At 24.3% G+C, this 18,562-nt stretch overlaps 2 protein-coding genes across 3 annotated transcripts; one reads left to right on the top strand and one right to left on the bottom strand.

Moving 5' to 3' along the window:
• The first annotated feature begins 6,037 nt into the window (after positions 1 to 6,037).
• Positions 6,038 to 13,073, top strand: LOC114128579 (uncharacterized). 2 transcript variants are annotated; one of them, XM_027993124.2, is made up of 5 exons: positions 6,047 to 6,395; positions 8,847 to 9,010; positions 10,921 to 11,037; positions 11,113 to 11,231; positions 12,825 to 13,073. In XM_027993124.2, the coding sequence occupies exons 2-4, from the start codon at positions 8,876 to 8,878 to the stop codon at positions 11,197 to 11,199; spliced, it is 339 nt and encodes a 112-aa protein (XP_027848925.1). In that variant the 5' UTR covers positions 6,047 to 6,395; positions 8,847 to 8,875; the 3' UTR covers positions 11,200 to 11,231; positions 12,825 to 13,073. The 2 variants fall into 2 exon arrangements, with proteins under 2 accessions (XP_050054093.1, XP_027848925.1); XM_050198136.1 differs by lacking the exon at positions 12,825 to 13,073 and having other exon boundaries at positions 6,038 to 6,395; positions 11,113 to 12,324.
• A 4,301-nt stretch (positions 13,074 to 17,374) lies between these two features.
• LOC114128542 (BET1 homolog) lies at positions 17,375 to 18,498 on the bottom strand. Its single transcript, XM_027993071.2, has 2 exons — positions 18,324 to 18,498; positions 17,375 to 18,253 (listed from the first exon to the last, which is right to left on the bottom strand). Exons 1-2 carry the CDS (start codon positions 18,334 to 18,336, stop codon positions 17,901 to 17,903), a joined length of 366 nt encoding a protein of 121 aa, XP_027848872.1. The 5' UTR covers positions 18,337 to 18,498; the 3' UTR covers positions 17,375 to 17,900.
• Positions 18,499 to 18,562: the final 64 nt, after the last annotated feature.

The raw sequence follows: 18,562 nt of genomic DNA, 5'->3' as shown, positions 1-18,562 counted from the left end.
GTTGCACTTGTTCCGTATATTATATTATGTAAAATCTATTGCAACAATTTCTCACAGTTTAATAATATTGTTCATCTACTCCCCGAGATTGATATCGATAAACAGAACGAGTTATGATTTATAGACTATTCATATAATTATATTATTCACTAATTCCGTAGATTTAATGGTATTTTATATACGATAGCACTAAGTCCTTATTATCGGCGGTAGCTTTTTAGGCGTACGATTACGCGAGCTATATTATTTTTACATATAAGTTCTAAGCAACGTTGTCAAATATATAGATGCACGGTAAATCTTAAGTATGTAAGTATGTTACTATAGTAGACTGTTTATTACGTATTATTATTGATACCAGACAAACTTCCCATCACTAAGAAGTAATTGATTATATTATTATAATATTTTAGATCATATTTTTATATTGGATTAGAATTATTATTTTTTACTGTAAGTCCCATATGTGTATGAATATACTTATATACCTAACTATAATTTCGCATGTTTTATAGCCTATACCTATTATAGTTAGTTGAGTTCGTGTTTCATCTTTGTCAGTCTATGTATTCTTTTTGCAGTGTTAATAATTTATATTTATTTTTTTAAATTAAATTCCCCATACAAATTTGGAAAAGCGAAGTGATTTGTTAGTAGCGAATTTGTACACATTTCGATTTATCAACCATCCAGACATATGGATATGTTATAGATGGGGATTCTATAAAAAACAGTATATGTCTACACTCTACAGTTTCAACTGATAATTCCATTTTAGAAAATGTTAGTGAGCATAACCACCCTGAAGATTCAATTAAACATAATTTGTTCACTTTTTAGAATTGTTTACATTTGAGTAAAATATGTATTTGTAAGTGTTTTTAATTATTAAAAATAATTACGAAATAATTAAAATTTGTAATAAACGATTTGGGAATGTGCATCCAATTTTACGCTCAATAGTATGCTTTTAAAAAGTCAAAATCATGTATTTTGTTATTTCGGCATTGAGCGGCGCGCGCAATCGCATATTAGGTACCTATACACAAAAAGGTAAAGCGCGCGCAATCTTACTCCACCGTTCTAAACAATAACGAACGAACTTAACATTGCTATACAGTATTAGACGAATGACAATATTATAAATGCATCAACACAACACTACATACGATAATATTAAAACACATTTCATTAAATCAAACGGTATGACAGTATGACGGTAACATTTTTAAAGAATTTTCAAATTATGTAAAATAATTAATAATTGATACGCTACAACAGCTGATTGGTTTAGACATTATACTACGTTTAAATTCTGTGACGAATAACAAACGTATGCTAGGACAAATTATACTTACCTACTACATAACCTACCAAACTTTCTTAGTTTATACTAAAGATATAATTGAAAACTGTACATAAACATAATTACTAAGTAGGTAATTACTGAAATTAAGTATATTACAATGCCTATAACTGAGGAGCATATAATATCGAGTAGGTGGGTTAGGTATGTACTATAGTGTGAATTTATATTGTAATAAATAAAGAGAAAATAGTATTTTTTAAATTATTAATTAGTAGTTACAGTACATGTATGTCGTATGGTACCGTATTTACATATTCAGTTTTCACACATACAGCATGTATAATATAATGGTCTGCATAAAAGAAATTAAACGTTATCAAATTAAAATAGTAAATGCATGTAATTGTATGTTAAAATCAGAATATAGCTAATAAAAATTACATACATTTAAAATTTAAAAAAACAGGACACTATATTAAAAAATATAATATCCGTAATTCTTAAAGTCTCGATATTTTTTTTTTCCATTCAATCAAAGAATAAATTAATAAAAATAAAATATTTATTTTTACGTTAATATTATATTACAGTTGAGGTCTTTTTGATTGCAAATATGCATTGTATACATTGTAGTACCTATGCATAGTCTTAGGGCATATAATATACTATAGCCTTATAGGTATTTATAGATTATAGTAAGCGGAATTGGGAGGTACGGTGATAACCCGCAAAATTTTAGTCTAGTGCTAACTTATACTTTAAAGTTTAAAAACTTATAAATTATAAGTTTATAACAGTTATCTTAAAAAGTTATAACCCATAAACTATTTGTCCAAATTTCGATTTGTATTCTAAATACTAATATTATTAACTATAATATGTATTATATGTACATAAAATTGAAACGTTATTTGAATGAACATAAATCATTTGTTTTAAAAGTAAATAATTTATATACCTTTTTAATAGATATTGATACTGACAACAAGTTTCCATTAAAAATATTGAAAAAATAAATAAAAAATACAAATTTATGCAGAATAATGTGTACCTAATTGTTATAAAATAATACGTGGATATAAGCTGTCTAGCTGTATAGCTGTCTTGCTTAAAAAAATATATAAAACCAACTTAAACAAAGTAAAATTGTTTTTAAAAAAAAATTAGTATATTAGAACTTACAGTTAGAAATAATACACTTAGTGTAAATATTTAATACACGGGTGTAAGTGTATTATATACATTATGCAGTACAGTGTATATTGTGTATTATATATCACTATGGCTTAGTTGTTTCATAATGAAAAAAGGTGTTTAATTTTTTTCTAAATCATAAATGTAATAAACCTTGATAAAATATATTTTTCGAACGGTCGTGTGTTTTGTCCAGTCGTGTTGTGCCTACATATACAAACGAACAAATACGGTCGTGCATGTAAATGTATATGGATAGTTATACCTGGTATTTTATATACGGTATATACCTACCTAATATGATGCTTTGTGTATTATATAGAAAAATAATATACATCGCTGGTGAATTAAAAATGAACGCAACACAAGATTACGTAAGATTATATATAAGGATAAGTGATCTAATATTACTATATGATAATAATTATTTATTTAGTCGCGAATGAGAACTCTGAAATTGAACTTTACATTTTATTAGCTTGCGGGCACTAAAAATGTCAAGTAGTATCAGTGTCTGTATAAAATAAAAACTTCGTGTACCTAAAATATCATTATAAGAAGTCGTCTGATTGGTATCTGAATAAGAGAAAGTCACTAATTTCCGTATTCGTTTATTATTACGGCTATCTCGATATATATATACTATATTATACTCATTTTTATTCTATATATACATTATACCAGTGATGATTAAATATACCCAAGTGTATGAGTATACCTAGGTCACTGGGTATGAGTATTCGCTTATTTTTTATCAATTTATAACACTTCTTTATTAAGCACCAAACAACAATAATATTATATTTTAAGTTCTGAGCGGATTAGCAATAAATGTATTGAATTTACAATGATCTGTTTTTTATGTTTGTAAACAGAATAAGTATTCGGTAAAATGTTTCGATTTTCAAAGATGGGAGTGGTTTCTGGTAAAAATTGCATCAACAAGTAGTGGTACTTTAGACAAAAATATAAAATTCTCATTATCTACCTACCTAATTTTTTATAATCGAGAAGAACAGAAAAAAAATTAAGAAAAACGGTCATTTTTAAAATAAACCATGTAATTATTGATAAAATTGATTTCATTTAACGGATAACCGTTTAAACTTAACATTCTCACTTAGTAATGAAATAATTCAAATATTCTGACTTTTTGAGTTTTATATTTATGAACAAATAACATTTTTTTTATAAATGGCGATAAACCTTACTTTATAATTGGAAATTCATAAAAAATGTCTGTTTATAACTAAAATTTGAAAATTTAATACTAAGTTCTTAATGTTATGCAACCCTTATTAAAATAATGTCTACTGAAAAGTCAAATTAATTTTTTATGGCCATTTACAGTATTTTTATATTTTTACGACATTAGATATTTACCCGTACAATATATATCACTATATATATCTCCTCAAATGATTTTGGTTTTTTGTGGTAATTCAACTACGAATTACCGTAGATACTTAACATTTTTACAAGGTTATTTTCTATACGTGGTATAATTTAAAAAATATTTTATACTTTTTAAACTATTTATATGCATAAGAAATTTTTAAATTTTTTTAGTTTTTTTTTATTCAATGGATAAAAATACTTGAAAAATTTGATACAAGATCCTAAATGAATTGTTCTTATAACTGTATAAAATTATTACCTAAAAATATATAGTCCACACTTTTTTATAATATGCATTTAAATTTTAAAGTTCAAATTACGTTTCATCAGTACGATCAAGTACAGTCGAAGTCATACCTGGTTGTAGTACCTAGGGCCTAGGCAATGAAAATAAGTTGTCCTAATATGTATAATATAACTATAGGGTAAGGACGTTTTTGCATTTGCATGTTTTATTGGACTATTCAATTTACTTCTAAATACGCTTGAAATTATTTTCATGGCACTACCAAAAGTCCAAAAACATATTAAAAGTTTATGTAATGGCGTAGTGCATATTTAGTGTATATGTAAATGTATTTGTAATTTTAAGCGCCTATTTCTTAACTTTACTATTGATTAGAGCAGTAGTTCTCAATAATTTTGATTCATGTCACCTTTAACCACTAGAATCAAGCACTGCGTCATCTTAACATTAAAATAATAAACAATCTTAGCTTTATAAATTATTCTATTATTAAAAAAAAAAAAATTACAGTAAGTACACAGAGAAAAACGTTCAAAACTTTGATATTAATATGAATACAATAATAATATGATTTTTTTTTGCAAAAATTTATTTATTTTTTTTTTTGTTGCTTTTTTGTGTCACCCTTAAGCTAGGTCTATAGCAATCTGGTTAAGAACTACTGGTTTAGAGCATATTTGATGACAAGTAATAAATTTATAATAAAATTAGAACAATTAGCAATAAAAAAATTAATATATATTTATTTTGAAAGTTTTTACTAATGTATATTTACACACGCTCTTTAAAAATCTATAAATACTTTATTTGAAATTAATTTAATCTAATCATAATCAAAATTATTAGCATATTATATAAATATAGTTTGTGAGTAAAATATTTATATTTATGAAAATATTGCATAAAAAAATTAATGCATAATTGTTCTTTTTTAAGTGCAAAGTGCATGCATATTTAATTATTTTTAAATGCATTAGATTTTGACTGTTCTGCGCTCTAAATTAATAATTATGACTTAAAAGTGTCAGAAACCATAGAGAAACTTGTTACAAAAAACGGTTCTGAAGATAGACACATTAATATATTATTTAAGAAATAGTTTGATCATTGAAGAGGAGAGATAAACTATGAAAAAATTCAACTTACACTGAACACGGAGATTAAAATATCAAACATTAATTTTTTTAAAAGAATTATCTTCTGTAATATACGGTTTTACAATAACATTATATACAATGTGATGATTAAATTAAAATTTATTATATTATTACAGATTTTATAATTTAAAAAAAAAATAAAATAAAATATGGTCTCTATGCTCTGTGAGGTATTAATAATGTAATACGTTAATAAATTAAGTACGTTGCAATGTAGTTGTCTTATATTTTATTTATATAAATTGTTCTGTGCCTTATATATATTGTAATGCAACTAAATGTACATTGTGTTTTATTAAAAAGGAGATTCGATACCGACCACGTCGGTCTTTGATAACACACTCAGAACGTGGAAATTTAGACGTGTTTTTTAATAAAAATTTCGATTAATGTAGTGAAGTGATAAGAAATCTGAAAATAAATTTGAATTTTTTGTTAAGTCTACTTGAGATTGATTTTCCCACTTTTTTCTTTTAGATTCTGAACGAAGTGATGAATGTATTGATATCGATTTTTAATACTGTTGTAAACTTGTAAATCAAAAACTAAGCACGAAAAAAAATATAGCAATATGAAGAGATAAACAAAAATAGAGTTTACGACCACCGGCGACTGTAACTGACCACAATTCAATACTGTATGATATAATAATATAGTAATATATAAATTATACAATACCGTATGATCGTCGAAGTTAACAGAATTTTGATCCAATTTATTAGATCCAGAAATTGTTAAGTCCAAAAATGTTAGTCATATGCTATTAAAATCTAATCTATTTGGAAGTTTGTAATTTACACTAATATAAATATAATACCTATGTAATTTACATCACTATAGGTAGCCGAAAATAGTGTTTGTAATTTGTATCAAAAGAGTAGGTATATTTTAATTATAAATATTCAATGTTAATTTTGACGTTCTATGCTGCAAAACATACGGTTGAAGATGGTGATGATGTGATCGTTATTGACAATATTTTGACGAGGACATGGATGAGGATAAGGCGATTTATTCAGAATATAATATCAATAATCGTGTTGTTAATATTGATTATCTGATAAATAACCAAACGCACAAGAAGGACGAAGTAAGTATATTTACTTAGATATATATTAATCAATTTCTGAGTTGATACTTATTTATTATTTTATTATTGAATTCTAACCATTTAATTAAATTATTTTGTTTTTATTTTATTCAATTTTTATTGAATTATCCGCTATCCAGTGCCACGGTCGTGGCGCGAGCTAAGTAAAAAAATAATAATAACTGCACGACGTGTATAGTAGGTACCTATATCAAAGCAGGAGTTGTCCTTTTAAACTGTCTAAAATACAGACAAATTTGTTATATGATATAACTAATTTTCTACTAGATCAATTAACTCCTAGTAAACTCCAAAACATCAGAAACATTGTGTAAACTTAATTTTGTAAAAATCAAATCATCAAGATCGTAGGTTTAAAAATAAATTAAAAAGTGCGAACTTTTTAATGGAAATTTATATTAAATTCAGAATCACGGCAGTCGTTTCTAGTGTCATTGTTGCCATAGGGCATAGATAATAACAAAAAAACAAACATTATCATTATTATTATTGTTATTATTTGCATTTATGATAAAAAATATTAAAAATTAGTGATATCATAACAAAAACCCTTTGTAAACGTGTAAAAATTGCCAGGTAAAAAATAATAAAGGTGTGATATCATGAATAAATGTTAAGTATATTGAATTTAAGTAAACTTTATTTGTTTCAAGAATTTATTTACTTGGGGAGGAATTATTTTTTAAGAGAAACAAAGTGTTATGAACAAAATAACTAAATGCGAAGGGCTATTAAAATATAAATTATTATTATTTAAAAAATATTATAACTAATATTAATATACTATTCTAGATAATTCTTCGCTGAGTAAATAAATTCTTAAAACAAAATAAGATTACTTAAATTCAATATACCTACTTAGCATTTATTTATGATATAACATCTTTATTGTGCTTAAAGTTTTATTTTTATTTTTTTACTTAGCTATTTTTACACGTAGTTTACAAAGAATTTTTGTTGTGATTATTATATCATTAAAAATTATAAAATGTATTTATTATTATTATTATAAGTATAGTAATAGTAATAGGTACTATATAGTATAAAAAAAAAAAATTACAATGCATTCTATTATAAATTTATATACATGTAATATATTTTCTTGATCAATTTTCCAAAATATGAAAACTATGACGCTTTAAAAGATTAGTCGTGTTCATTATAATTATTATATTATGCTCTCAGCAGATGAGCATTGTTCATTGGGTGTGCTTTCGGAATACATTAACTTTGCCGAACTATACCCAGAGCTTGATTTACCAAATATATGGCCCATGACAAAATAAAAATAAATTTTTATTTCAACAAAATAAAACCTATATTACATAGTGTTTGTCACCGGTGGACCCCTTGGCCCCGTGGGCCCAGGACAAATGTCTATTTTGTCCGTGCGTAAATATGGTCCTAACTATACCTATACCGTTTTGATAGCCGATTGTTCACTTAACTACCTACTTGTGTAAGATTTAAAATGTTTAAATCAATCTCCATCATTTCATTTTTGTGATTTAAGTGATTATAAGATAGGTACCTAGTATAACTTACATGAGTGTAGAAAATCCTACAAATAATTTATAAAATAAGTATTAACATTGATCAATGGAATCAATGGTATTAACAATCCAATTACCTCATGCACTTCATTAAATGTTGAATTATAAAATTAAAATTATACTAAAATACACATACAATCTAATTCAGATACGAGTAAAGTTTCTATAATGTACCTTTTTCAGTTTTGAAAACCAATGAAAGTAAAAAAATCATCTTACATTTATAAAATAACTTTTTTTAAGTACGTTTAAGTATAATACAGTGAAAATTTCATACAACGAAATCTCCAGGAGAACAAAAAAAAAAAATCGTATTATATAGAGGAATTTGTTGAATAGAATTAACGCATGATTAACAATGCACATCATGATTATCAAAAATAATTAACGATATCGGCTTGTCCAAACATGGCATATTGGCATAAATAATAAAATAACACAATTATAAATAAAATTAATTCATTTCATAATAATTAAGAATAACACTTAAAATTATGTTATTAAAAAAAAAAAAACAGGTATAAACTAAACAACATTTTGAAATCAAAATTAGACGACAAGTTAATTTTCTGTTTATGCAGTAAAAACTTTTTTTCAATTTTTCTTTATTTACAATGTAAATAGATTTAATCTATAAATTATTTCAGTCGGTATGTATAGTACCTTAAAACTTAATTTAAAATTGATACTCTTGAGTCTTGAGTATTCAAAATCTGTGTATAAATTTAAAACAACATAAATATTTAGATACTCTTCTTTGTCAAAGTCAATCGATATTTAAATATATTGTATTCATTTAATTTTAAATATGCAATTTCAAATATGTTATTATATTTAACTAGTTGGAAAATATTTAAAACGTACATTACCTGTTTAGCATAACAAATCTAAGACAATATTGACGCCATGGTATTGCGACATGAATACATGATTCCTGCTGGATATTATTATACGAATGACGAACAGTTCATAGCCCATATAAAAGCAATCTGGTCTGACAATATAATTGATCTTACAGGAGATGATGATATATCAATCGCGGTATGTACCGTATTCTAATATTTTATTAGTTACCTAATAACAATAATTGCAGTAATGAGTACCTATGAATAAATATAATTAAATACACATATAACATTATAACTACAATGTACAGATGTTTGAATGTATGTTTTGCACAAAAAAAAATCCCTATGCAGGGTTTTATAAGGCTCAAAGTTGTAAATACTTCAGAATTCAAGCTGCACGAAGGCACTTTATACATTATTCATTCGTTCGATGTTTAAATATAATTTTGTAATTTGGTCATCAAATGGTAATAGTCTTAATACAAATCCATAAATGGATTTAAGATTGTTATTTGATAATAGAGTCCCTTAGATGTGGTATACGCGTCAATTTCACTACTCATCTTATCAACCTACAGGCACGACGCCAAGGGGGGGCAAGGTGGGGCTCTAGCCCCCCCAGAAAACAGATCAGCCCCTTCGCCAGCCCCCCCACTAAAAAATATGTACGATATTGTGTAAAATATCAATATTTAGCTTATATAATATATTTGTCACTACTAAAAAAATTGAGGAATAAATTAAATTTATTATTTGTCTAATAAGGAAAAAATTTACTACAATTTCAATAAAATGTGTTTTGAAATTTGTAAAATAAGAAAAAATCTTTTATTTATTTTTTATTACCTTTATTGAGTACTAATTACTAGATGAAAATGAACAAATAAACGTATCCCAAATCATTGCATTAAAGATGATTGAAACAAATTGTTCATTACTAAACACAATTACTTTAATTTATATTTATGAAATGTAGGTAAGTAAAAGAAACATAATTATTCATTCACAAAGGTATGTAATATTAAAGTCATAAAGAACTTATCATTTTTGTGTATCATGTCATCATTATGAATATAGTTGTTGAAGGTCTGTGATTAGACATTTTATTACATAAGGTACAAGAAAAATATTTGACATTATTCTTAAAACATTTTTAACTATTCAAAAGTTTGTATATATTATCTGTTTAGACTCTCAGAGCATACAATATAAAACGTATGTACTATATAGATAATAGCTATATTATGTTATATGATACGAAAATATTTATATTTCATTAAAATAACCTCAGTATTTGTTGAAAAATTTTAGCCCACGTAAAAAAAATATTTGCCCCACTCTGCCTCCCCTGGAAAAAAATTCTAGTGCCGTGCCTGTCAACCTATGTTAATTTTCTTAAAACACAAGTAATTGGAAACAAAATGGATAAGATTGGATCTCTGCTTTATCTTTAAATAGATTATTGATTATTTAACTTAGTGTTATTTGCTATCCAATTTTACTTTCCAAATTTATTTAATTCCTAAACGTAGTAGGTAATAGATAATTAAAAACATTTTATGTAGCATTTTAGTTTACAAACTATGGTCTCAGTTAGTGGAGTGATGGAAATTATTGCCTGAGTGATTAGTTATATTATTGGGAGTTTACCAATTGCACTCTAAACATCTTAGGATCGATATACCAATTGCACTTTAAAATTTTTAGGGTCGATAGACCAATTGCGCTCTATACATTTTACATCACCTAGGAAAATTTATTAGTTAGTTACTAACCTTTTTTTTGCAAAAATGAAAAAGTTAATGAAAAGTTAATATTATTGTTGTCAAAATTATATTAATTCATTATAATCATATTTGTCATACTAAATTAAGGTGATTAAAGGTAGTTAGGTACTGAAATAGGTATATATTGTGAATCATGGTTTATACTCATTACTCGTAAATGTTCAACACGGCACTGGACTCTATAAATAGATCATTTTAACAGATGTACGATTTTAATTAGTAACTAACAAATATAAAATATTGATAAATTTTCATGTATACATATATCTGTAAATACATATATATTAATATTTTTAATATATTTTAAATTATATAGACAAGCTCAGTCAACACATGGAATGCATTCGGTTTAATTAACAACCAGCAGTCTGTATCCATTGTCATCGATGATGATGATGATGACACGACATCTTCAACCAGCTATGCAACAGAAGTGTGTATACATTTTATAACTACAAAAATGAACACTATAATATAATTTTTTTTTCAATATTTTAAATTCAATTAGATAAACACACTTGAAAAATCATCTTCTGATGAATCTATTGATATCATCAATTCAGATGATGATTCCAGCTGCACAGATGATGACTGACATCTTGATAACTAGGCACCTAATCGGATCTGGTATTGTATTTTTTTTTTAATCTATTAAGTTGATTAATAATTATTCCTATGCATCCTCAATAGGTACAGTATAGGTACATACAGTACACGCTCTTAAAATAATATATAATTTAATTAATAATAATTGTATTAATGGTATAAGTACCATTAATATTGTTTTTGCAATATTATTCAACCAACAATTTAAAGTAATGTTTGAATACCTATGTACTATTTTTGATCAAGTTTATTTATGAATTGCATAGCAAACTTCTTCAAAGTTTTTAAATTCCCATGAATTTAACTTTTTTAATTTTAAATTAAAATTGTTTAATTCATATTTATATCATAATCTTTTTAGCTACCTTCTCAATATTGACATTTAATGCCCAAATAATTGTAGCACCTCTTAAGATTTTTAATACCTGTATGAAGTATTCTCTTTAAACTGATAGCTTAATTTTGCACCTGGTTAAAGTTATGTATGTAAATATTTCAAAAACTGTAAAAAAAAAAAAAAAAAAATCAGATTGTAAAAAATTATTAAATTCTGAGTGAAGCGATAATAGTTATATTAATTTTACAATGATATTGTTTTTTTCTGCCTGTCATCAGTGATAACTTATTATCTTTTGGTCTTTGGGACAGTAAAAATGCTTCAATTTAAACTTTAGGAGTATTTTTTATATCAGAAGTATAAAATTCTCAGTGTTATTCTTTATTATAAGGATAAAATATATAATACAATTTAAGAAAAACCAGAGAGTTTTAGTCAAAACCAGTTTTTGGCAAAGTTGATTTTCTTATTTTCTTATAATTTAAAAATAAATAACCAAAGAAACTTGGAATATTCATCAAATATTTATACTTTCATTTTATATCTATGATATAATTTTCAACATATTTTAACTATTTTATAGATAGGTACCTAATTTATATTTTTTCTTTTTTTTAATTGTCAATAAAAATTATACTACCTACATATAAAACATCCTAGATTAATAGATCGTCTTCAATCAAAATGTTTTATTGTATACAATGATGTATCATTGAAATCTATAGACCTTATACTCTATGTTATGGTCTATGTTGAAATCAAAATTCAATGCATTCCCACTTGACCAGCCTCACTTGTCAACCATTTGTTGTATATTATCAATAGAACAATATTGATGATGTATAATATAATACAATGTTTAATAAAATGAGAAAAGATCAGAATATGTCAATGATTTTTATCTTTTAACATTCATAATATCAAACATAGAATATTTTATTATTGCTTATATGAGTTATAACTTATAAGATATTAATTGTCTCTTAATACTAAAAATTATTGTTGCTCTATATTTAAAATGTTAAAATTATTTTATTTATTGTTTATAATAACACTTATTGTTTTAAAATGAAGGGGGTTAATTGTCAATTGGGTTAAATAAAATATACACAGTAGGTAAGTTTTGGATAAAATTAAATTAAAATAATTGACTGTACATACACAACCCTTTAAAAAAAAAATTATTTATTATAAATAATTATTAGCTTAATTTAAATTCATTGTGCAATATTAAATCATAAAAACAAAAATATCAGTTCTTACTTGTTTTATTGCAGATATAATTTAATGCAAAAATGTTGGAATATACAACTTGAAAAACGTCCAAAATTTTAATACTGTTTAAAAGTTTTGAAATCATATATGGCTATACATATTAGTATATTACATATATATTATATATGATGGTAGGTATAACAATTTCTTTAATGACTGAATGTTAATTAAAAGTAAAAACACTTAGTTAATTGTTTATTATTTTTATTTTTTATAACATTTTGTAAAAGGGTTATATAATTATTGACATTTTCCCTAAATGATTTCTATAAATATTGAGTCAAATCAAAATTATTGTTAAAATTTATATTATTCTACTATTTTTTTCCTATTTTTTTTATATTTTGTTAAATTATTTTCTTTGTTAACTGACTATTGGCATAATAATATGTTCTCTATTATAATTATTATAGTTATTTATAAACACTTGAAAGTGTATCACTTTTGGGTGTTTAAATTGTATAAAGTATAAGGTTCCTATACCTATATGATATTGTATACATATATTATATTTATATAAAAAAAACTGAAAATTAATGTAATATATTTAATATTGGTTATATTTTTACTTGTTATTTATTTATTTATATATTTCTTAGATGTTAATGAGTTTTCAGAGATAATGTTGAAGAGAATTTGATACTTAACAATAATGTTTTGTCTTTATCTAATACATGTGGAACATACAAATTTAGGTGTTATTGAACAATTCAATTTTTTCAGAATTATTACAATTTCAATCCATTAATCAGTACCTATGTTCACAATTTAAAAAAAAAAGTTTGACAATGAACATGTATAAATTTCTATGTTCCGTGTGTGTTAGGCAAAGAATGTCATAACTGTTATTTAGAAACAACTGAAAAATGATGTGACATGTTCAAAATCATCAGGTCGCACATTCAAGAATAGATTGAATTAGATATTAGATATTGTAAATTGTAATGGTGTCCCAGTTGGTCAAAAAATGAATTGTTCATTTGAACTTAATTTATATTTGAATGCATATTGAATAAAAAATGTCAATGTAAAAATATAAAAACTAAATCATAACTTTAAAAAAAAAAAAAAAACATTAGACAGAACACAGAAACAATTTATATAAATTAGTACTTAAAATAAGTTTATATTATAGAAGGAATATCTTATAACATGATAAGCCTGATTTAAGTAGCCACCATTAATAACTTGACTAATCGATTAATTATAATTTTATATTTTTTTATTTTTTTAGATTCCTTAGATGTAAAATGTTGCAAAAGGTTATAGCACTACTTTCTTTGTGTAAGGTCGAATACACCTTTTTTAGTTGAACTTCACTTGGATTAAGAGTAGGTTATGTTAGAAGAAAAACCAAACCATAGGTTATTTTTCGTACACATATCTTTTAAACAATGCAGTTCTGTATAATATGCAATTAATGTTATAGTTTAAAATACAAAACATTTTTAGTATTTATACCTAAGGTTAAACATTCAACACAAAGTTTTCTATAAGTTTTCCTTCAAATAGCCATTGAGAAAACTTGAGTGTCATTTAAAAGAGAAATGTTATGACTTATGAGCATCTGAGTTTTAAATTTTTATGAAATCACGCAATGATAACGATTTATCCTGAAAATTTTTTAAATATTTGTTATTATTCAAAAATTATAAGTGTAGATACTTGAAAATGTTACCAGCTATTTAGATTAACAATTTTCTTTACATAATTTAATTTTTTAAATATTATGCTTATTTCAATGCTATTTATAGACATTTTAAATATTTGTGTTAATTATTATTTTTTTTTATTAAAATCAATAAAAATTTGTTGGCTGAGTCAAAATACTTGAATATAGATAGCCAAATTTTTAACACAAAATTCCTCATAAGTTAGTCTTATGGTGATTCAAAAATTATAAGAATATACAAAGGCGCAATTGTAGTGCTTTTTTTTTAGCGTTTGAAGTTCAAATAATGACTAAAATTCATTAAAATCATGAATATTAATTGCAAATTATTTTTTAGTTAACAATTTATAAAAAATTTTGTATAAGTAGCTAAGAGTTGAAAATTTAATACAAGATTTTTCATAAATAATAATTATAAAAGAACTTGAGTGTTGACCAATTAAAAAAATGTTATCTTAATTTTAAATTTTTACGAAATCCATAACACATGTAATATAACAAATTTTTCTTAAACTTGAATTGAAACATTCAAGTAAGATTGTAAATGAAAAAACAATTTAAATAGGAGGTTGAAAATAGTATTTCAGCTTATATGTATCACTAATAGTATCTTAGTATAGGTATTTCAAGATTTGTTTTTTTTTTTTGATGTAACTATTAAAATAATTTATTTTTATTTTAGTATTGTGTTGCTAATATAATTTTTTCCAAAAATATTGCATTTAATTATTATAATAGTATACAGGGTTGAGCAGTATCAAAGATACAATTGTATCTTGTATTGTGATATCTACATAATTTTAAAGTAGGTATCTAGTATCGTTTATCATGATAGGTACATTTTAATATTTTATATAAGTATCATGCATATTTTTTGCCAAAATATACAAGGTAGTAATTACTATTATTGTAAATATTTGTATTTACTGAATAGTACTAAGAAATTTAAATTTGATTAGCAGAACCCTCAAAACATAAATGAAACAATAGTGATAATTTTTTATTGTGTGTGTATTAATGTATTATTTATGTTGTATTGTTAATAGTTGTTTAGATGCAATTGAGCCGAAATGAACAATAAAAATTTACTACACAATGTTATAACTTTTAAGATAATTTGAAAAACATTAAATTAAATTAAGGTGCCCGTATACCCATCAACAGATTACAGTTATAGTAATACAGATGAGCGCTAAACTGAAATTTTTGTTCTTATAAAATATGAATCCACTACCTAGGTATAAGAGTAACTATGTAGGTCTTTTTACATAAAATAGAAAATCAAATCAAAAGTACAGAGAAGTAGTTAAAGTGCACCAGTGGCGCAACCAGGATTTATTCAAGGGGGGGAGGGTCCAGGAAAATTTTTATTTATTATATATTGTTTTTCTGTTCTCTTCCTGAGTATATACTATATATACATTATAAATACATTTCATTGCTTGAGAAATACAATTATATTATTATACCAACTCTAATAATAATAATTATAATCAATACATTTTGATGAAAACTTTTGGGTAACTTTAAAAATATAAAATTAAAATAAATACTATGGCATGATCCAAGGGGGGGGGGTCCAGACCCGGGGTCCACCCCCCTGGTTGCGCCACTGAAGTGCACTCTTTGCTTTGTTATAAGATATAACACAAGTCTGTGTTCATCTGCTCCTGTTGAGCGTTTTAATTTCCCCAACTAATTTTGTGCACTTATTCAGTAGATCTAATCTATTAAACAAAATGTTTGAAAAATTAAAATAGCATATAATTTAAAAACCAGGTAACCATAAGTCCATATAACCAATTATACATAGGTATAACTATATAAAGTAAAAATTAAGATGTAATTTTTATGTAATTTATTAATTTTGGTGTATTTATATACATATACTGATGTATTAGTTATAATTTTAAAATGTGTATAGAGTATAGATTCTTTGTATTATTTAATATTTATGACTTAATAAGTATTTACCTATAGGCCAAAGACTCCCAACTGGGGTGTTGCGGCAACCATAGGGTGCCATTGAATTATTCGAAATGTATTTTTTATTATAATATTTATGCAATAATAATTAAAAATAAAAATATATAGTTGATTTTCAATGTGATAATTTGTTTTATAAAATATAATATGTGTATATAGTATATTATATCTACATCTTACTACTTTTATTTATACTTATACACTGTTATATAAAACCGAAGTTGTCACTTGTCAATAGGATGCATTCGAATTTTTAGAAAATGACTAAGGGTGTCGTGAGTCAAAAAAAGTTGGGAACCTCTGCTATAGGCTATAATACTATAGAGTATAGATTATGGACGGTATAATGACCTTTTATGTACCTATAACATTTAATAGTTAATAAAATTCAATTGGAAGTATAAAAATATCATGAATCTTTGATACGTATATCTTGTATTTAGATACACTAAATGCGATAAATGCGTGTATCATATATTTTTTTTAGTTTTTTGACCTTAGATTATATACATGATATGTATATGATCTAAGATTTTGACCAACCGTGTTAAATTAATATATTACCACAGAATATAACAATAGGGTTTACCTAAATATTAAATATATTATAAATTTACTACATTAAATTATTCAGAATTTAATAACATTTTTCTGTAAATACCGTAAAATAGTAAAAAAATAAAATAGATTTATACTATAAAAAATAAAAACAATTTTGTAGAATGATGGATTTGCGTAAAATTTTCCATTTTTTCTTAATTATTTTTTAGTTACTAACAATTATAAAATTTACTTTTAGATACTTTATAGTTTATACTTTTGATTTCCTTTCCCCCAAGTAACAATTAGATTAAATTTACTACAAGAAAATTTAAGAAAAATAATTTCAAACAGTAAAAAAACAAAGATTAGTTACTTTATATTAGTCCTGATATAACTTAATAACATAATAATTAATAGTAATTAAATAATCTACACATTACACATATATAACATTGTTAAATAAATAAAAAGTCTCGATTAACCATGGTTTTCATTTATCAGTGTAACCCCTCCATTGCATTATCCTGAATAATCAAGGTTCTACTGTATTTATGATTAACATTCTATACATTTAAAATATTTGTCAGAATCATATTCAACTGAATGAAATGTTTAATAATTTTGCATTAATTAAAACTAACACTAATAATCTAATAATTTAATAACAAATGGAAGTATAATAATCAAATTTTTAGTAAAATATTTAAGTACCTATAATAATAGTATAAAATAAAAACTAAAATTTGTAAAATATTAATTTATTAAAATGTATATATAAATAAAATATTAATCATTATGTACTTTAAAAATATAGAATTTAAATGACCAATCACAGTTATTAATAATAGTAAATAGGTATATCATACAATATTGATTTTTATTTCAGTTTTAAAAATATATATAGTATAAAAAATACTGCCAAACTAAATAAAATTAGATATAACATATTATAACCACCACTATTTCTACTAAGTTTTGTAACTCGACCAAGTGTGTTACTCAAAAATCCTCCAGTAGTTTCAAAATCATGATCCATATCTCTTAGTAAGCGGTCTTGGTATTTTACTTCTGCACCAATGTCAATAGAGAGAGACTTCAAAGTATTCACCTTATCTTTTAGTTGTTCCGTTAAATCATCATTTTCTGTTTCAATAAACTCACCACCGTATGAACTGTTAGAAGGCAGTGGATCATAGTAATTTCCTCCGTGAGATCTACGCATTATTTTATCTGAAATTAGAAATAATAAACTCAATAAAATATTTAAATTTCTATGCATAATAGTTTAATTAAAACATACCTTTATAATCCATCAACTATACAAATACTTATATTTTATCTTTTTGTTTTGAAAAAGTATTCATTATCATAATAAATACATCAATGAATTTTAATATTTATTACTTAATTATATTATTAAAAATTATTGAGTGAAATTTTTGATGAAATTTTACTTATAATTTCTTTTTTTTTTGCTTATCAGTGCCTCGTTGTCTACTTCTTGCATAATGATAAGTGATAACAAATTATATCAAAACT

Source organism: Aphis gossypii, chromosome 1, assembly GCF_020184175.1.
Source record: "Aphis gossypii isolate Hap1 chromosome 1, ASM2018417v2, whole genome shotgun sequence".
Taxonomy (NCBI): Eukaryota; Metazoa; Arthropoda; class Insecta; order Hemiptera; family Aphididae; genus Aphis; species Aphis gossypii.
Note: the sequence above shows the minus strand (reverse complement) of the source record. Positions and strands in the feature narration are given on the sequence as shown.